Source organism: Lissotriton vulgaris, chromosome 12 (assembly GCF_964263255.1).
Source record: "Lissotriton vulgaris chromosome 12, aLisVul1.2, whole genome shotgun sequence".
NCBI classification, from domain to species: Eukaryota; Metazoa; Chordata; class Amphibia; order Caudata; family Salamandridae; genus Lissotriton; species Lissotriton vulgaris.
The window spans coordinates 760180709-760203219 of record NC_141700.1 but is presented as its reverse complement, the minus strand read 5'-3'; the positions used below and the strand labels follow the sequence as shown (position 1 = coordinate 760203219).

The following is a 22511-nucleotide window of genomic DNA, read 5'->3' as shown; positions in this document are numbered from 1 at the left end:
CCTGCCGAGACCAATACCGGTGCTTCTCTCATACTGGGCATGAGAGCAACATTTAGATTAGGTGGGGAGTCTGGGAGACTGTTCAGTGTGGCCCATGGACTGCTGCGACCAGAAACTATCTAACCACTTATGCAAGAAGCTGGACACCTGCAGTAGCAGATAGGTACTCTTTTTTTTATTATTCCCCTCACGCTGCCCCACCACTTTTTATTGGCAGCAGCAGCCACTGTGTATAACATTTTCCAAATGATTTAATTTGAGTGTACTTTTTAGTTTGTTGCATAGAACCCAAGAGAAGCCAGTGACTAGCACAACTGGTACAAACACCTATCTTTATGTAATATTAGTAGAACACGCAAACAGGGCCTGGCAAAAATAGATATAATTTGCTTTTCTATGTGATGCCGCATGCTAGCCCGCAAAAGCACGTCCTGCAGTCTACTTCCTGCTAGACCACAAATGCACATTGTTAGACCTGACAGCCTTAGGGTGGTCTTACCTTCAACTTTTTGCCTTCCTCCTTCACTTTTCCTACCTCTTTTTTGCTGGTATTAGGACTCTGCACACTTTACCGCGGCTAACCAGTGCTAAAGTGCTTGTGCTCTCCCCCGAAACATGGTAATATTGTTTCAGCCCCAATTTGCATATTTAGTTTGCTTACACATCCCTAGTAAAGTGGTCATACATGTAAATTAAATGCTACTAGTAGGCCTACAGCACTGATTGTGCCACCCAATTATGTCGCTCTTTAACCATGTCTCAGGCTGGCCATTGCAGAGCCTGTGTGGGCAGTTTACACTGCCATGTCGGTCTGGCAAATAAACCATTTGCCAGACCCAAACCAACCCTTTTTAAACATATAAGTCACCCCTAAGATAGTCCCTGGACAACCCATAGGATGGGGTGCACTGTATGTAAAAGACAGGACATGTACTTTTAAATTTTACATGTCCTGGGAGTGAAAAAATCTCAAATTCGTTTTTCATTACTGCAAGGCCTATCTCTCCCATAGTGTAACATTGGGATTACCGTATTACATTTTATAAATGTAATTTCCAATTAGAAAGAGCAAAACAGCAAAACATTGTAAGTCTGGTGTCTCTGGAATCACAATTTAACATCCAAACTTATGATGAAGTGGATTTTAAATTGCAATTCTGAAAATGCCACTTTTAGAAAGTTGCCCTTTTCTTGCTTTAGCCTTATGGTGCCTGTAGCCTGTCTCTGATCATGTAACTGGGTGTACTTGACAATTGGGCTTTGTGTATTCCTCTTAGACAGCCACACACAATGGGAGCTTAGGTGTGCCTAAATGGGCCATCTCAGGCAGGATAGGAGGGAGGAGCTGGGCACAGCCTCACACCTGAATAGGTTGTCTCCTGGCCACACACAAAAACTGCACACCCCCTGTAGTGCGTCTGGAGCCAGTAGAAAGGGAGGACCTCTGTGCACCAGAAAGGCATGCCTTTGAAGTCTCCGCACTTCAAAGGCAACACAGGGTATAAGTACTGGACCTCAGTCACCACCACTTCAGTACACCACTGGACCTGTGGATATTCTGTCAGGACGAAAGACTGCTGTGCTGCTGAGGGACTGCCACTCTGCTGGAATCCTGCTATGCTGTGCTGATCTGCTGCCCTCTTGCCTGGGTGAGAAGGACTGGACCTGCATCTCTTGACCCCAGAACCTAGAGTGACTCCAAAGGCTAGCTGACTGGCTTGCTAATCTGAAGCCTCAGGGCATAACAGGCTTCCAACTCCTGCACCTCGACTGTGCCATCCTTGAGTCTAGACTGCCAAATGGTGCCACCCAAGTCCTGGACCCTTGGAAGTGGGCTTAAGAGGCTTTCCAGCGGAACCATCGCATCTTCTCTGCTAAGCGACGCATCCCAAGCAGAACCGACACATCTCCTCGGCTGAGCAGTGCTTCCCTGAGCATTACTGATGCATCGTTGCTGCTGAGTGAATGGACAGTCGCAAAAGACTCGCATCCCCACCGCCTCCCACATCTTAGAACTGGCGCATTACAGTTGAAACCTCCAATGCGCAACAATTTTCCTGACACAAGATCCTCACAACCTTCATTGTCGACATCCTCGGCGACGCCGGCAAAATCCACATCGCAGCTTCACCGCTCATCAGAATCAACGCATCTCCTCTGCTGTACCTTGCGTCCTCGACACCGGACCTTGATATCGATGCAACATGACCTTGCCCCATAGCCTTGTTGCATCTCGGTACAGACACATCTCTGTTCAGCAGGCCTAATTGGGTCCCTGTAACTGGGCCGCACTCCATCGGGGCCAGCCTGAACTTGTGACTTTGCCCTGGTCCAGTGCAACCAGATATCCCCAATAGCTCTTTATGCTTTTTGGCGCTATTTTACTTAAACACTTTGAAATTCAATATCTCCGAATCTTCTAATTGGATTTTTGCCGTTTTGGTCTTGTTTTATTGATTAAACAAAATTTTATTTTTCTAACTTGGTGTGGGATCTTTTTGTGTGGTGTTTTAACTGTTTTACAGTTTGTAGTATTGCACAAGTACTTTACACACTGCCTCTAAGTTAAGCTCGACTGCTCTCTGCCAAGCTACCAGATGGTGAGCAATGGTTAAATTAAGGTTTTCCTGCCTGTTACCCTAACTAGGATTGTGGTTGTTGCTTGACCATGGCTCATACCTCATACCTCAGTCAACCAGTTCTTACATTGTTTGTTTATCAGCGGTGGGATAGGGACTTGTGTTTGCGCAATGCCATACAGTGATTTGGTGTACACTACCATTCTGTATCGAAGTCCAATTCGAGTTTAAATTCTCCAAAATTGGCCTTTTTGACTTTCAAAAATCATGTCTCTGTCTTTTGGATTTGAAACTACACCTGCAAGCCTGTGATTTGAGATGGCTAACCTGGAGCTCTACACTGTAGCCTGGCTCAAGGACTTCTGCAAGGATTTTGGACTTCTGACAAAAGCACCACCAGGAAGGTGGAATTGGAAAAGGCTCTGAGGGCCTGGGCAGAAGCCCCCTCCATACCAGTTGAGACCACAGGAGAGGAAGAGGATATGAAGCGTTCCGCTGCAGTGGAAAGGAATGACTGGACCCCTGGAATGGAGCCCCCTGCCAGGGCAGGGAGCAGTGTCTCTTCCCATGGCCTATCTCAGAGAAGACAGAGGAGAGTGAATTCTAACTGCAGATGGCCCAGTTAAAAATAGAGGAAAAGAAACTGGCCATAGAGGCGGAGGAGAAGAAACTAGCCTTGGAGGCAAAGAAAGCTGAGGGGGAGAGAGTCTTAGAGGAAAATAAATCTTGTTGGCTCATTAAAGGAGTCTAAATGAGCTAGACGTGAAAGCCAGGCAGGCAGATTTCAGCCGTGAAGGTGCAGGCATACCCAGTGTGTCTGAAGAAGACAAAAGAGTTGTATTCCCCAGAATTGGGTCCAGTTATGTGGTGGGAGATGACTTAGACAAATGTTTTTCTCCATATGAGGTAGCCGTGAAGGCCCAGAAGGTCCCAGAAGAGTATTGTGTGGGTGGTGAGTGGAAACGCATACCTGCTGTGGAGCAGGTCACACTTCTCACTCTAGAGGTTGGGGACCAAACTAGGTACACTCCAATGAAGGCAATTTTAATTGCCAAGTTTTGGCTGACCCGTGAGAAGTACTGACAAAGTTTCTAGGACAGTCTGAAGCTCCCCAACCAGTCCTGGGTAGATTTTGTGGATTACTCCTGCAAGGCACTGAATGGTTGAGCGCAGGCCAGCAAAGTGAATGAATACAATGTATTATACAATCTGACTGAGAGAACACATGCTCAGTATTTGTTTTGCAGAGTTGCACCAGCACCTAGTTGAAAATATTCTGACTGACCCCATGAAGCTTGCTGAGGAGGGGGACTTGTGGGCTAGCAAGAGTGTACAAGAAGGCATTTGAGGGGAGGGTGTGGGGGTGGGTGGGTTGGCGGGAGGACAGCCACATTGCTGGTCAGGGTTCCAACTAGAAGAAGGATGGGGAGAAAAATGTAAAAATAAGGAGTTCTGTAAAAGCCCCCAAAATAATTCTCAAGATAGGAGTGGTAACCAGTCCCAGTCTGATCCAAAGAAGACGGGGTTCTTTAATAAGCAGACAGGGAGGTTTGTACCCCAATGTACTGAGCGCTATAGGTATGGGCATTCCAAGGGTGAGTCCTAGTGTCCCAAGAGGGCACAACCCCTCCACTGGTGGGGAGACACCTGGATTAGCAAGTGTAGCGTTCAGGGAGGGACACCTGGGTTTGCGAGTGTAGCGCTCGAGGAGGAGATAGTCCCAGTTAGTTTTGGGGAGCAGACAAAGGTGACCCTAGTTTCCCGAGGGGATAAGGAGATGGTGCCAAAGCTCACATGCCTGTCAATACTTCAAAGTACAGGCAGTGGGTCACCATCAATGGGCAAGGGGCGGAGGTGCTGAGAGACACAGGAGCCAGTATGTTTACTGTGAAGAGTCAACTGGTGTCCTCAGAGCAGGTCCTCCCTAACAAATTTCCCCTAGTCATAGTCACCAACAATTTTGAGAGCCATCTACTAGTGGATCTGGCTCCCTTGGAGAGTGTGTGTGTGTATGGGGGACTGTCTCAGGTTCTCTGAAAGTAGCTGTGAGCCCTGCCATGCCTAAAGGTTGCCTGTTTGGCAATAACCTGGAGCATACTACCTGGAGGGAGGTAGAGTTCAGGTCACACCTTGAGATGTTGGGATTGCCTGCATGGGTCAGTATGACCACACTGTCCATGGCTGCAAAGGAAGGGAGTCCATGGTACCTGGGGCCTGGAACAATGGCTCAGACAGCTGTCAAGAAAGAGAGGAGCAAGAGGCATGGTAAACCAGCACCTGAAGTTCCCATGGTTGAGGTTGATGGGGCACCTGAGGAGGATGCCCCCGAGTCAACCGGGTAGGACATTGCCACCCTGGGTGACCTGCCTGAGATTACTGGTTACAAAATACAAGTGGTCCTAGACTAACATTGTATTAGTTTGTCAGCAAAACATAGCTACAGAATAAATATAAATACGTCAAAGGACTGATAAGGCATCAACAGTCAATACAAAAGGCAGAAGAGACTTAAGAAAATTTAATTCAGAGCCACTTTGATTGATAACATAGTTTAATCAATCAAATGAAGTATTATGTCAACATACAATTCTTAGCACATGTTATCGTCATCAGACAGGAAGTGATATGTGAAGAATCAGTGCTCATGTGAAAGGATAGAAGGTTACGGAAAGGTAGGATGCCTACAATATATACGCTCCCCAAAGTGCATAAACGACTACATAACCCGCCGGGAAGACCCATCATTTCCGTATGCGGATCGGCCCTAGAACCTCTGTAAATACATAGATGTCTTTCTAAAGCCCATTGCAGAGGGCAGCACAGCCTATTTACGTGACACAATGCAGTCCATACAACTGGTGGATGAACGCCTATTTAACCCCACTGAGAACATCCTGGTTACGATGGATATAACATCACTTTATACTAGTATTCCACAAGCAGAAGCACTAGACACCATTAGAGCAGCACTTGACAAACGACCAAGGCCATGACCGGTTCCTACGGATTTTATAATCCAATTACTAGAGATAGCCATGGCTAAGAATTTCTTCTACTTTGAGGGCAACCATTATAGGCAGACCAAAGGTGTGGCCATGGGGGCAAGTTTTGCCCCAGACTTGGTTATTATCTTTATGGACACGTATGAACACATGCACATCTGCAATGAAAGTAATCCCTACAGAGACCAGGTTTCTCGGAGGCGTCGTTATATTGACGACGTCCTCATGATATGGAAGGGAAGTGCTCAAAAACTATTGGATTTCCATACCTGGCTTAACAATCGATCACAAGACATCCAGTTCTCACTGGTATCTGATAGAGCGGCCATAAACGTTCTCGATATCACGATCAGAGAGGGAGAAGGAAAACTCCACACTACCCTGTATAGAAAACCTAGTGAGAGGAACACCCTCCTACGTTATTCCAGTCACCACCCACGCAACCTTAGGGGCAATCTACCTTTTGGACAGTTCCTAAGGTTGCGTAGGAACTGCAGTAAGAAGGAGGACTATTTTATGGAGTCTGATGGAACGGCTTAGAGAAAGAGGGTACCCAAAAAAACTCCTTAAAAGGGCACATAAATGGGCCTGGGTCTGCCACTGCGAATTCCTCCTAGACCCCAAGGAAAGGAACACAACCAATAAAGAAAGAATTGTATGTACCACCACTTTCTGTACTAAGAGCAGTGAGATAAGGAAGATTGTGAACCAACACTGGCACCTTGTTGTTGATGAGATTGATATCACAGAGCCCCCAATGCATGCTTTCAAAACAAGTGAAAACATAAGGGACTTTGTGGTTAAATCACTATTACCGAGAGTAAGCACAGAGGGCCAGAAGACCCTATTGAACATCCCACCCACCCATGGCCACTATATATGTGGGACATGTATGGCTTGTCCCCTTACTAAGGAACTCAAACACTGGACCGATAATTCCTATACCCATACGCTAAGACAACATACCAACTGTAACACAGCCGGGTCATCTATGCCATATCATCTCCTTGTGACTTTTGGTATATAGAACAGACTATACAAAAAGTAAAGTGTTGTATCCTACAACATTGCAGCAGGATCAGGTGCGGCACACAAGGCGCACCCTTGGTGGAGCATTTCACCACCTTTGGGCACTCGGCCAAGAGCCTACGTTGGTGGGTCATCGAAAAAGAGCCACTGCATCCATGAGGTGGTAATTTTGCTAAACCTCTGAATATCCGCGAATGCAAGTGGATCCACATCTTTGATACTGTGAATAGGGGCTTGAACGAACTAGAGGAGAGCAGCAAACAGATAGGCATTATTAATACCGGCTAGTCGGACGAGATTCCTACATACGTGTCCCTAGCGTTCCTGTCATAGACCTAGCTATAAGGTATATAAGATTAGGGAGACCTGGTAATGTGAAACTCCCAGTATGACCAGAGACTTCTGTGTATGTTCTCCATCATCGATACCTGTTCCACTAATGCAGCTGTATATTGTGATTTTAAGTTTTTTTATCTATGTTATTTATATATGGTTATATGTAATAAGTGTAAATATGGACCAAATCCATTTTCCACACCTGTTTGATGTAACCCACCCTCCCACCGCCCCGCCTTTTCTTAATAATTATTATAACTTCTGGCTAAATCGCACTCAACTCGGGGCAATTGGCTCAATTCATTCTTAACACCTCACCGTAACCACTACCGAGTGGGTAGTCTGTTCTCTGTTTCAACTGACGTTACTGCAACGGCGGCCGATCCTCTACGTGCACGCTGATACATAACCAGTCAGAACCACCGCTCGCTCTCTCCTTTTGGCAGCGAGACTGACGGATGAGGCTCGTGTACAGCAGTGGATCTAAATTATCTAAGGTAAATCCCTGCGACTAAGGGGAACTTACTGCAACCTTTTAGCATCTCACAGAGGGTCGCTGATTCTACCCTCTCTATTCCTTTGACTAACAGCTTACATCACCACTATTCTTGCCGGGCTAACAGGAGAACGCGGACACTACCATTCATGGAGCGTCTTTCTTTGTTAGAAACAGGTGATTATCGCTGGGGCCCTTTGAGTTATGATATTCACTATGACTCTAGCAACAGTACCGATGTTTCGTCAATCTTTTTGGCAGATGAATGATATCTATAATACCAGGCGTTATTACCCTCAAGCCCACGAACTGATCCCCGCATCGCGGGTAAGTCACTTTCAACCCACATGAGTCTATGTTTTTTGTGTATGACGCGTCCTAATTGTCCTTATATGTTTATTTGTAGCACTGGGCAATTCTTCCTAATACATATACAGGATTATCTCCTCAATGATCCAAACATGATTTGTTCTTGTATAATCACTTGACAATTCCCATGGTGAGCAAAGTTTAATTTTTCAGTCTTTTAGGCACCTATAACTGAGTTTCATGATAAACTCTCTGTACTATAGCCACACTAATAGTATCATGGTTATTTTCAGATAGCCTCCACCCGTGTCCTGATGAAGACCCGCCGCTGAGGGCTTCACTAACACTTTAGCACCTGGGTCGAAACGTCGACGCCCCTGAGATAGGACTACACCCTCCTCCACATTCCCTACTGTTTGATAAACAAAAGACGTGCACTGTGAAAATAACAGCTTGGAATGTTCCATGTTAGATTGTTTGTATGGGGGTAGCCCTCAACAGTAATGAGAGACCTGATTGTAAATTATATTGGATCTCATATGTAAGAATTTTATTCAGTAACCTCTCTTCCCTACCTTTCGGTAACCTTCTATCCTTTCACATGAGCACTGATTCTTCACATATCACTTCCTGTCTGATGACGATAACCATGTGATAAGAATTGTATGTTGACATAATACTTCATTTGATTGATTAAACTATGTTATCAAGCAAAGTGGCTCTGAATAAAAATTTCTTCAGTCTCTTCTGCCTTTTGTAGAGACTGTTGGTGCCTTATCAGTCCTTTGACGTATATATATTTATCCTGTATCTATGTTTTGCTGACGAACTAATGCGATGTTAGTCTAGGACCACTTGTATTTTGTAACAACATATAGCCATGTCCTTTGACTATATTTGGTTACCCCATTTTTCATAATGAGATTCCTGGTTGGCAAGTTGAGGGTGGACCTACCAGGGAGGAATTCTGCAAGGCGCAGAAAGAGTGCCCCGCTCTAGAGGGCTTGAGGCGGCAACCTGAGGTCCAGGCAGCAGGTGACATCTTTGGTGATCACCTGATCTATCGGTAGAATTACCTTCTATATAGTGAGCCCAAGGCTCATACTTCTATGGCAGACCATGTGCTGATGTTCCCCAGTGTTACAGGACCTTTCTACTGAGTATTGCTCATGACATGTCCCTGGCAGGACGTCTACAGCAATACCAGTCCTTTGCCAGGCATGTTGCCCACTTTTATTGGCGAATTGACTAAATCAGGGATACTACCGAATTCCTCTTGAAACTACAACAAGTGGACACTAACATCCTTGAATCAATCATACTGTGCACTGCTGATGTCAGTGCGTTGTACACTTCCATACCACACCAAGGAGGTATTGAAGCTATTGAGCAAGCCTTACTACAGAGTGACATTGAACCATCCATGCAATCGTTCCTAATGGAACTTATGGTGTATACCCTATACCACAGTTACTTTCAGCATGACAACAAATGGTACTTACAACTTTCAGGAATGGCGATGGGGAATTGTGCGGCTCCTACGTACGCTAATATATATATGCACAACTTTGAACAGCTACACATTTACGACAACCCCAACTTTTTTGACAAAATCAAAATGTACGTCCGGTACATTGATGACCTGTTTTTTATGTGGACCGACACTAAGGAGTCTCTCAATGCAGCTCTGAATGCACTTAACACCAAGGATGAACGAATTAAACTTACGTGGCTTATGAGCGACACTGAAATTTCGTTTCTGGATGTCAACGTAAAAATAATTAACAAGAAATCATTACAGATCTACATCGAAAAAGCACAGACCGCAATAACTCATTGCATTATTCCAGCTTCCACCAAGAATCTCTTAAAAAACATCTACCTTTTTCCCAAATGCTACACGTAAAACGAATAGTTTCAGATGAAAACACATGTAACATCAGATTGAAAGAAATGCAAAATCGTTTCACCGAAAGAGGTTACCCAAACACCATCCTTAATGATGCCTTAACACGAGTCACAGCCATAAACAGACAAGAAAGCCTGCAAAAAAAACCTGTGAATACCACCTCACGCATGGTACTCGTATCCAAATATTCAACCACCAGCCACACCTTCAAAAAAATTATCCTCAAATTCTGGCCTATTCTCCAAATGGAACCTGACTTCAGGGAATGCTTTCAAGATCCACCACTTTTTGCATATTCCCGCAGCAATAATCTAAAAGAAATCCTCTCAAAAACACCTGACAGTCATGTTGAATACAAAGGAACTATACCATGTAAAAATTGCAACAATTGCAACTGCATCATTAAGGGCAACGTCATACCACATCCAATGAAAGGCAACTCTATCAAATTACATGTCAACGCAACTTGTGATTCCATGAACTTAATCTACGCCATAAAATGCCCATGCGGCCAACTATACGTTGGTAAAACTGAGAGAAAAGTCAAAATACGCATGAACGAACACAAGTCAAATATTCGTACCAGAAATGAAAAGTCCAACATCGCCGTACATTTTAATGAGTTCCGCCACACCATCGCTCAACTTCAGTTCATTGTGTTAGAGACCGCTTCTAAAAAAGAGGGCACTGACATTCGTAAATTTCTCTTGAAAAGAGAACTAGAATGGATTTATAGACTGCAGACCCTTAAACCCAATGGACTCAATGACCGCGTCGAATATAGTTGCTTTTTGTGATTATATTACAGTATCTTGATGTTGTTACTTGCATTGTTCACTTGCATTCTTCCTAATGGTTAATTCACTTTTGGTTTCCCATTCCAATATGGCCACCACCGTCATGCACTTCACTCCTTTTCTATGTTTACCACACCTCCGCCTTTATACACCACACCTTCCGTAGTTCAAACACGTCTAGCATGCCAGCACCGCTAACCGCGAGACGCATGTTTTTCCCGCATGAAGTAAGTCTACACTCCCGCTTCTTGTTAAATCCGCACCAACGCGCTTACCGTTGACACTCGTATTTTCCCGGTGCACGCCATCACGGCAGCATGTTCCGACTTTGTTTTAACCTTTGTTTTAACTCATGTTCATTTCCTGAACGTTCATCTCCAGTTTGTTGTTAACCGGCACATCTCACTCATTTTTAGCTTTTTGCACGTTACTTTCGCCCTTTACGTTCCCTTCACAACTTCGGCATGTGATTATTTACCTTTATTCACCATCATTTCACCTAGTCTCTATTACTTAAGGTATTTTTCTTTGTTCAGCCTGTCCGCACGTTTCCAATCACTGTTAATCTCTTCTTCTTTCAGCGCTCCTTGAAAAAGAAAGTTTTAGCCCGAAATGCATCGGAGCTACATGCTTGAAATGAGTTTTGGATTACAAATCAAACGTTATTGATATGAATATAAATATCATCAACTTCTAAAAGTATAATTTGAACAAAAATAAAACTTCCAATCTTACAGTGGAATCATTGTTTTTGAACCACCCAGGTGTGCCTCCTTGGGATGTACCCGCATGCTCCATGCGCACACGACTCTTTGTGCCACTTTTATTGGCCCCAGACGAAGACTGCCTCAGATGCATTCTGTAGGACCTGTCCCACCTGCCAGGCCAGTGGGAAGCCAGGGAAAAAGTACAATGCTCCCCTGACCCCATTTCCTGTCACTGGCACTCCCTCTGAAAGGGTCAGCATTCATATTTTAGGATCCTTGGACTCCAAAACAGCCTTAGGCAACAGGTTTGTCCTGGTTTTCGAGTACCTGCCACTTGCTACCGGGAGGCCATCCGTCTGAGGTCAGTGATTGCACCTGTGGTGGCCAGAGCTCTGTTGGGCATTTTTACCCATGTGGGGTTCCCCAAGGTAGTTTCTGACCAAGGCACTAACTTAATGTCCGTGTACATGAAGTCCATGTGGGATGAATGTGGGGTAACCTATAAATTCACCATACCCTATCAGCCCCAAACCAATGGTCTTGTGGAGAGATTCAACAAAATGTGGAAAGGTATGATAAAGGACTTTATTTAACCCATGATGCTTAGGCGGGCCGTTCTCCATCAATAAATTCTCTTTGCCTATAGGGAGGTGTTACTCCTCTCTTACCACCCTGTTAGGGGTCCTCTGACCCTTGTGAGGGAGTGGTGGGAGAAGATCATCCGATCTCATTGGCCACTACTACAAGGTGAACCAGATTTCAATGGCATTTTCTCATCCGAACCGATCTTCGGATATACCAGGAGCAAAAACATTCAAGAATTTCTAAAACCAGTTGCAACATCTGAACAAATAGAATATAAAGGGACAATCCCTTGTTACAATTGTAGCAACTGTCACTGCATCATCAAAGGAAACACAATTCAACACCCAATGCGAGGAACGCCGATCAAATTGAAAGTGAACGCCAGTTGTGATACAGCTAACGTCATATACATACTAAAATGTCCATGTGGGCTAGTGTATGTCGGCAAAACCACCAGGAAGATAAAAACCAGGATACTAGAACATAAAAGCAACATCAAGACAAAAAATCCCAAGTCAACAGTAGCTGTACACTTTAATGAACGGCAACACAACATAGCTCAATTGCGTTTCACTGTCCTGGAGACAGTAGAAAATAAAGAAGGAAGAGACAATAATAAGACATTATTGCAAAGAGAGAACAGCTGGATTTATCTTATAAATCTCATGAAGCCACACGGACTCCACGACCGGCTGGAATTCGCCTGTTATTTATAATTTACATGATCATGCAATTTATATACCTCAGCACAACGTTCACTTTTTATTTTATTTTATTTTATTTTATTTTTATTTGATTTCATTTTATTTGATTTTACTTTATTTCAATTTCATCTTATTTGTGTTTCAATTTTTTGCGGACTCCTGATTTTTAATACTCAAACGTGGGATGCATTTACAATAGATTTTTAACACATCATCTCCATTGTCCTCTTTAAACCCGTTCTTGTCACCCCAGGCACTGCACCTTCACATTAACTAGCCCAAACCATATAGCGTGTTCATATTCTATACACACCACTCAGTTTAACATCGTAGCGTGGCATTACACAACCTTTACCTTTCATAAATAACCATGCATGCTTAGATTCCATCTTCATTACAGCATCGCCCTATCCATTACGGAACAGCATAACACTAGGGAGTACTACATACGAAACACCATTCCAACATGGCCGCCATAGCTACACTCTTCTATTTAGTCCCCTTTCAATCTCCAAACTTACTGACACACGTTTGGCGCTTACCCGCGTACTAACGAAAATGCACAGAGACGGCATTGAGAGCACATCGTAACTCTAGAGGTAAGAGCACCTGCGATGTAGATAATGGACTTCTTATTGTAATACCACCGCATAACGCATGCTGCAACTTCACCGAATTTTCACTTGCACGCCGAAACGCATAATTACAGATTTGCAGAGCACCGATAAAAACAATGCTTGACACACTTCACCCGAGCTAATCTTTTGATACACAGAGGACGCTTTTAACATCAAGCACTTTTTTCTTTTTCTTCCTTTTTAATCCACATAAAGCCACGATCATGCATGATATAAATAGAGTACGGCAGTCTAGATCTTTTTAACCATCACGTTTAACATTATTAAAAATTCACACGGTTAAAGCGACAGAATCCCATCAACACTGAATTAGCATCATAGTAACACTTCGATTTTGAAGGGCGGCCCCTCATTTCATTTTACATTTATTTCCAGATATCCCCTGATGAAGTGCACGGAGTTGCACGAAATACATTGGGAATAATCTCATTGTAAAAAAAGCTTTTGTAAAAGCAGGAAAACAAATGTGAAAATTTGAACATTTAAAGAGACATTGAATATATTCATGGATTGAATAAACATATGATTCTTTCACCTTTTTGGACAACCTGAATTATTTTGGGAACAATTATTCAGAACAATAAGTAATCGCATTATTGCGATCTTTGCAGCGCCCAGAGGGTAATCCCTTGAGTTCAAGGGATGCTTTCATTTGTGTAACCTACAAATTCACCATACCCTATCAGCCCCAAACCAATGGTCTTGTGGAGAGATTCAACAAACTGTGGAAAGGTATGATAAAGGAATTGCTTTAACCCATGACACTTAGGCGGGCTGTTCTCCATCAATGCATTCTCTTTGCCTATAGGGAGGTGCCGCAGAAAGGAATCGGGTTTAGCCCCTTTGTTACTCCTCTCTTGCCACCCTGTTAGGGGTCCTCTGACCCGTGTGAGGGAGTGGTGGGAGCAAGCTTCCAAGAAACCTCCCCAGGATGTGGTCCGCTACATGCTGGCCCTCCGCAAACAGTTGAACCGCTTCTATAAAAAAGGCAAAAAGTAAACTTGAGGCCATCCAAGAGGTTATGAAGCTCTGGTATGACCAGAAGGTCACTCAGGTAGAGTTTCAACCTGGCCAGAAAGTATGGGTCATGGAGCCTGCGGAGCCCTGAGTTCTCCAGGATCGCTGGATGGACACATATGAGATGAAAGAGTGAAAGGGGGAATCCATCTACCTGGTGGACCTCCAGACCCCGAGTAACCCCTCAAGGATGCTCCACTTTACTCATTTCAAACCTCACTTCGAGAGGTCTGAAGTGAAGTTGCCCCTGGTTATAGATGACTGGGAGGAAGAGGAGAGCGAGCCGCGCCCTTACATTCTAACTTCCCAGTAACACAAGAGGTCTGTGGTAGATGTCAACCTCTCTTCCCTGACCCCAGTGTAGCATACCTGTTGCTGGGACATTCGCTTCTCTGTTCTCCCTCATCACTGGACTCACACACCTGTACGTCCATGGCATAGATACTGGAGATAATCAACCTGATAAAGTGTGGGTCAGTATCAAGGAGGAAGTTTCCAAGATGCTGGCATTAGGGGTGATTGAGCCCTACAACAGTCCCTGATCCAGCCTTGTGGTGCTGGTACTGAAGGCTGCTCCACCAGGCACTACTCCAGAATATCAAAAATCAAGAGAACTCTCACTTGAGTGACTGTGTGCACTGCCATGTACAGTTTTCACAACAGTAAACAACCTGTACTAGCTTATGTAAAACTGAACCTGTTAAACATGATTAAACAGAAAAAGATTTCAACACAAGGTTGTTGTCAAATAAAGATTGTTTGTTATTGCACAATTAACATGTTAAATAAAGACAACCTCGGTGTGCATCATACAATGGTATAGCAGACATTTTTTCATTATATCAATAAACTTACATTGTGATTTAAAGTTTGTTCAGAAACGCAAAGCATTCCAAGGTGACCCGATGCATTTCGGGACACCATGTCCCTTCTTCAGGGGACACTGAAATAAAAAGAGAAAACAGAAATATATACATATTCAACTTGTATGCAACAAGATATATCATGCTGTCTAATCTCATACATATATTGCTACCAAAATGTAGGACAACACAAGTTCTGAGCAAAACATAACCCCTCTTTGCAGGAAGTAATATGCCATCACCAGTGTTGAACGGAAGGTAAGTGAATCAGAGAGATAAAAAGCTGTGCACGCCCCAAGTGACGACCAGAATGTGAAATGGAAAAATTACCTTTATCGCGGGGAAGCGAATAGATGAAAGACTGAAATGCGCGAGTACAAAACACGGTGAAATGAAAGAAAGGAAATGGATGGTGAGGATAGACATCATAATGCCTCGAAACGTACGGAAAAGTGAGGAGACCTAAATACCTGGAAGTTCATGTCAATGTTTGCAGATATGGCACACTTCAGGACACGTATGTCTGTGTTTTCATTAGCCCCACTATTCACATGTAGATCGTTGACATTTCCTTAGCGCCACCTGATTGAAGCTGAGCTTCGCAAGCTAGCAATGGTGGACATCATCTAGACTGTGGTCAGCCCAAGCCATGTTTTTTCCCCATACATGGTTGCCCTGAATCCTCCCAGGGAAAAATCCCATCTGTGTTTGACATGTGCCTTTCAAACAAGTCCATACTGTTTCAACCTCTCATACTGCTGATCCTAAACCTCTAATGTATGTCATTTGTTGTAAAAACAAATAATTTTTTTAAATTAAGAAATAACTTATTTTCGTGCACAAAAATGAAACGCTGTTTATGGAATAAAGGGCATGAAATAATTATCACTATATTAATCATGAAAAATATATGTGATAAAGTGCCCCCTGCTGTATATTATAAGGACATTGCAAGTCACTGAGGTTATCCATAACCATATAGAGGAACGAGCCCAGGCCGAGTTCCTTTATAAGGTTATGGAACTCCGAGGGGGTATGTTTTCCCATATAATACATGGTCACAAAATCACCTTTCTCACAAACCACTTGAAACCTTAATGCATAGCTCTTTCACAATAAAGAGAGAGCATGTTTGAAAACATGCAGAGTAAAAATGAAACCTCAAGTGCAAAATTAAACACATTAAAACCTGTCACTTATTTGTTCCAAACCGATATTAGAAACCATTCAATACATGTCAGGTTTTTAAATAAAAGAAAGTCTTCAGTAGCTCAGAAAGTTTAGAAACAACCAGAATGATACTAGCTTTTCTCGGTCTAAGGAGTCCAAAAAATAAACATGTTCTGTCTGCTAGTCAGTGTAAGTTATTAAAATAGAGTAGAAGAAAAGCAACGTTCCGTTTGTTGCTTTAAACATCTGCTTTAATTATGCTCCATGACTGGACCTGCCTTTCACCTTAGCTGCTGGCTCTGGCAGCTGGCATTGTGACATCAGAACTCGTCTATAATAACCTTATAATAGTCGAGTCGTGACATATTTTCTTTAAAATCAGAGACTTACTGCATCATAAGTCTCCTATAATGAAGAAATTAGTGACTGCGGTTTATACACAAATTACATAATCCCATGTATCATAAAGAAATTAAGAAATTAGAGACAGGCAGATCTGCACCTTCTCAGCCCCTTCTTCAACACGAAATGCTTACGCTCGCCCAAGTGTTGTCTGCCCTCCTGGTTCAGGGAGAATGGATGGTAGCGTTGGAATTGCAGGATGCTTATTTCCACATCCCCATCCTGCCAGCCCACAGATGCTACCTGCGGTTTATTGGAGGCCACAAGCGCTTTCAGTTGGCTGTCCTCCCCTTTGGCCTTATCACCCCCATAAGTGTGTTCACCAAAGTGATGGCAGTGGTCGCAGCTAATCTTCGGAAGTCAGGGATTCCACTCTTACCCTACATCGACGACTGATTGTTGAAGGCGGGCTCACCCCAGACAGGCATCTCCCACCTTCAGACTGCAGTAAACCTCCTGCAGTCTCTGGGGTTCACTATCAATGTGTCGAAGTCACACCTGACTCCCTTTCAGACGCTCCCTTTCATCAGAGTTGTTCTGAACACGGTGCAGTTGCTGGTATACCCACCCGAGAGGCAGGTCTTGAATATTCAGGCTATGCTACCGATTTGGGCTCTGCAGTGGGACCTAAAGACCCACTGGGCACAGCATCAGCAAAATCTCTCTGATATGGTGCAGATCTAGGAGGGAACGGCATAGGATCTGCAGTGGTAGCTGATGAACCCCTATTTGGTCAGTGGCAGACCACTCTCCCTTCTCCAAACAGACTTGACTGTTGTGGCAGATGTGTCACTTCTGGAATGGGGTAGCCACCTGGGGGAGGTAGGGATCAGAGGACTCTGGTCTACAGGGGAGTCCAGGGCTTCACATAAACCTGCTAGAGCTTTGGTCGATCTAGTTGGCATTAAAGGCCTTTCTTCCTTGGATCAAGGGAAGGCTGGTGCAGGTGTTCATGGACAACACCACCACTATGTGGTTATGCAAAAAACAGGGCGGGTGGGGTTATAGACCTTCTTCAAAAGGTCCTTCGCATCTGGACATGGCTGGAACGTCAGGGCATTTCCCTGGTGGTTCAACACCTGGTGGGCTCTCTTTTACACCAGGGCGACCAACTCAGCTGAAGATGCCTTGCGAATCACAAATAGCATCTCCACCCAGAAGTGGTTCAAAGTCTCTTTCATCAGTGGGGAGAGCCTTTGTTTGATCTGTTCGCTACCGATGAGAATATGTAGTGTCGGCAGTTCTGTGTGCTGGAGTTTCCAAGGCGACTCTCGCTCGGAGACTCTTTTAGTCTTGAGTGGACATCTGGCCTCCTGTACGCCTTTCCGCCTATACCTCTCCTGAGCAGAGTTCTCAAGAAGATTTGGAACGCACAGACCCAAGTCCTTCTTCTGGCTCTGGATTGGGCACAGAGAGTCTACTATCTCGGGCTGTTGAGCATGGCCCTTGGTCCTACAGTCATACTGCCTGTTTGATAGGAACTTCTGTTGCAGGAACGGGCAGGGTCCTGCACCGGAACCTGCGCACCCTACACCTCCATGTCTGGAGATTGAGCGGTGATAGTTAAAAGCCTTCAACCTTCCTGTCTAAGTCTGTGATGTTATAATGGCATTTAGGCATTCCTCCACCAAGAATGTACATGCTTGCTGTTTGGAAAAGTTTGTACCAAGGTGTGCCATTCACAATGTCGACCCCCACACCTCTATCATAAATTATCTTGTTTGCACTGTTTTTGGCCCAGCAGAGTCCTGCTTTAGGCACAGTTAAGGATTACCTATCTTCCATCTCTGTATTTTTGTAGTTGCCGGCCAACCTTTTCTCTTTAAGTCACCAGCTGTGGCTAGGTTCCTTAAAGATCTACCACACATGTTTACTCCTAAACCCTTTATTACACCTCAGTGGGACCTCAACCCGGACCTTACTTTTTCTCATGATCTCCATTTGAATCTCTACATAATTGTCCTGTTAGGCTTTTCACCATCAAAACTGCCTTTTTAGTGGCCATAACATCGGCCAGGAGTTCAGCGAACTTCAAGCGCTTTTGGCACACCAAACTTATACCACCTTTTACCCAGACAAACTGGTCCTCCGGACATGTGCCTCTTTTCTACCAAAGGTTGCTACCCCTTTCCATGTAGCCCAACACATCACCCTGCCTACCTACTTTGCTCCTACTCATCCCTCCAAAGAAGAGAAGAAACTCCACTGCCTGGACTCAAAAAGAGCATTGCTGTTCCCCCTTGACAGCATGAAAGAGTTCTGGGTGAGTGATCATCTCTTCATGGGTTTTGTGGGAGCAAAATAAAGTAAAACTGTACAGAAAAGAACCACCTGTCAATGGATTATCCTGTCCATTGAGATCTGCTATGCACTGGCCAAGAAACAGCCCCCTGAGGGCTCATTCTTCTAGAGCCAAGGCTGTGACCACTGTGTTAGTAAACAGTGTTCCTCTCCTGGCTTTCTCGCAGGCAGCGATGTGGGCATCCCTGCACATGTTCACAAGACTGTACTGTCTGGAGAGTCCGGTCCGTTGTGACAGTACTGTTTCCGTTCGGCCCTGTAGGACTTTTTTAGTTTGTTCGGATTCACAGTCCCAACTCTGGGGAGCCATTGCTTGGGTATATTTTCAGGGGTAAGGCATCTGCAGCTAGAAGTCGCCATCAGATGAATAAGTTACTTATCTTTGGTAATGCCTTATCTGGTAGGAACTATATCTAGCTGCAAATTTCTTACTGACACTCCGATCCTCCCCGCTCTGCAAACCGGTTAAGGTATGAGGGACACCACCTTTCAGAGCCTTAGTCTTTTCCCCACAGTGGTCAGTTCTCATTGTGGCTTGGTGCTCCTGATATGGAAAGTTGTAACTGATATCAGCGTGCCGAAGTGGCATCCATTATAGGTACTGCACACATCCCTTCCATCACGGATAATGCAGACAACATGGAATTGAACCACGCCACAGTCCAGAGTGCAGGGGTACTGCTCATAAATCTTCCAAGTCCAGTCTGACGCCTGGGGATATTCAAAGGTTAATAATCTGCAGCTAGACAGAGTATCAGATAAGGCGTTACCGAATGTAAGTAACTTATTCTTAAAGATATTTTAAAATGTTCGCATGGATATTTTTAATAATTAAAAGCGCAAATCGTTACCATGATTTGCCAGTCTTATCTGTAAAATTGCACATTGGCTTGATTAATAGATAAGTCCTTATTAGCTTATACATAAATACCAAATGTTGAGTGCAGTTTTTATATGAATTAAATCTGCATACTAAATCTTGTATTAGGCGAGTTGGGAGTCAATGACATTGACATGATGAGTTTGCACCTTAACTTTCAGCGGGTAGAAAACACATAGAGCCTTGGGAGCCTCATAAGAAAGGTGACAACTCTTTGCCTTGCAGGCCGCGGTCCTGGTTAAGTGAATGGCATTCTAAAACACGTGGGACTTTTCTCTGACTGATCTATATATTCACTTCTTCTCACAGATGAGGACGGTAAAGCTGTGCAGCCAAAGGAACCAGAAACCAAACCAGCAGTGGAGCTTGTGGACCTGGTAAGTGAAAGAGGAGCAGAGACCACTGTTGTTGAAGGGAGCTCTGTTGGCATTAGCTTAAGGTGTGATCTCTTGGCAGATTGCTTAAAATGTGATCTCTTGGCAGATTGCTTAAGGTGTGATCTCTTGGCGGATTGCTTAATGTGTGATCTCTTGGTGGATTTCTTAAGGTGTGATCTCTTGGCAGATTGCTTAAGGTGTGATCTCTTGGCAGATTGCTTATGGTGTGATCTCTTGGTGGATTGCTTAAGATGTGATCTCTTGGCGGATTTCTTAATGTATGATCTCTTGGTGGATTGCTTAATGTGTGATCTCTTGGCAGATTGCTTAAGGTGTGATCTCTTGGCGGATTGTTTATGCTGTGATCTCTTTGCGGATTGCTTAAGGTGCGATATCTTCCTGGATGGCTTATGGTGTGATCTCTTGGCGGATTGCTTAAGGTGTGATCTCTTGGTGGATTGCTTAAGGTGTGATCTCTTGGTGGATTGCTTAAGGTGTGATCTCTTGGTGGATGGCTTCAGGTGTGATCTCTTGGTGGATTGCTTCAGGTGTGATCTCTTGACGGATTGCTTAAGGTGTGATCTCTTGGTGGATCTGTTTAATGGAGTCTTCACGCCATACTGTACTTTTGACGGTTCTAATGGCAGAGGCTCTTTTTTAGGACTGTTCACCCACCATACCCCATATGCACGTTCTTTGAGTTCTCAAAGACATTGCTGTTCATTGTTCTAGGAAAGTAAACTTCGCTGGTAATAACTGGAGTGCGCCATTGTCCTCCTCCTGTCCGTTTTCGAATGTGTAGTCACAGGAAGCAGTTTGGGTATTTAGGGTCTTGGCAGGCATTCCTAATGCCGGTCCTGGAAGCCTTTTTTAAAAAGTCATTAACGCCTCGTTTGCTTGTCAATTCTTCAATTAGTCAGGCACTTCCTCGTACAATCTTCGTTGCTATTAGATATTGGATATGCCCACCTCTAGTCATGCTTCTGCAACACTATGAACAAAAAAACAGCCATAACAATTGCAAAATAAGCACTGGCAAACCCAATGTCTCATTTTTTAATGGAGGATGCAGTGGGCCAATTGGCTTTGCCAAACCTAGTCTGTTTTTGTATTGGTTGTGGCCAAAGCCATTCAGACATGTCCGCCCATGAACTCTCATTTAAATAATTTCCTTTGTTGTCTGTTCGGACAGAACCTGTGATTTCTCAACATCAGTCTCAATCTTTGAGTGTTCCAGAAATTGAGAGCTTTTACTGCCACCTACAGGGGAGGATTCTGTGAAGGTGATCATTTTTTTGCTGCACTGTACAAGAAACCTAAATAAAATTTAAAAAAATCTCAACTCTTGATTTTATCAGCCCATCTGACCCTGGGTCAAGGCTTATGTCTGAAGTTGATACCTGCACAGAAGCAGCGGTACTATGAGGGATTGTTTCCAGTGAGGCCACCTTTCGCATACCCCCCAATCATACACATTGTGATTGAGTGACACATATTACACTTCAGACAAAACGAGTATTAGATCATCACCAACAGATTTTTAGAACCCACAAAAGGTGATCAGCGTTCCATCCCATCTTGGTCTTTCCATGTTCTTTCTACATGAAGAAAGTATCGGTGACCCTCATTCATGAACTGGTGACTTAGCTTGCCATACTCTTCCGCCACGGTCTCCCGCTCCAGGTAATCCTCCCACACTCGGAGTCAGTACTCTGATCAGTGAGGCGCCAAGTGGTCCTGTTGGAATTAGGTAGCCTGGCCTAGGGCAAGACTAGCATAACAGAGGCACAGTGTAAAGGTTGCAGACCACCCAAAAGTAATTCCACGCAATAGCACTCAAAAAGAAAACACTACACCAAAATTATATTTAAAATACGTATTGCTTTATATAAAAATAATATTCTTCTTTGTTGTCAAATATAAGTAGCTCACGTATAAATAGCTCAAAACATTTCAAGTCACTTTTAGGTTCAGCAGTTACACTTTTTAAGTTACTAGCAGATCAGCACGTTGTCTTTAAAGCAGTTACTATATTCTGGAACTCCTATCACACTTTTGCATTAGGATAAGCTGTACCTTAGAATCGATCAGGCTAATTATTACTCCGCTAGAATCTTGGGAGGAAACTACTACTCTCTATAAACCAAAGCAGATATCATCACAATATTAGCATTCCTTTTTTAAGCAGGATGACTGACCTTAAAAATTCACATCACATCACTAGATTTCCTAATAGTTAGCTATACATTTACTGTACTCTGCGCACCTTATACTATCTCTTAACACAGCATTGCTTTAAAGGTTGGCAAGAGCAGCACTTAAATCAGATCAGAGCAACACCCCTTTGCATGGACAACAGTACAGTTTTTCTCCTAAACCTCTTTTGATACCATTGTTTTAGATTCACTTA

At 43.9% G+C, this 22511-nt stretch overlaps 1 protein-coding gene across 1 annotated transcript in view; it reads left to right on the top strand.

Annotated features, from left to right (window-relative positions):
- The window catches only part of DNAH2 (dynein axonemal heavy chain 2), a 2538822-nt gene that overhangs the window by 92544 nt on the left and 2423767 nt on the right, over nucleotides 1–22511 (top strand). Inside the window, exon 3 of the mRNA XM_086946066.1 lies at nucleotides 20034–20101. Coding sequence (XP_086802192.1) covers nucleotides 20034–20101 — 68 coding nt within the window. The remainder of the gene's footprint in view (nucleotides 1–20033; nucleotides 20102–22511) is intronic.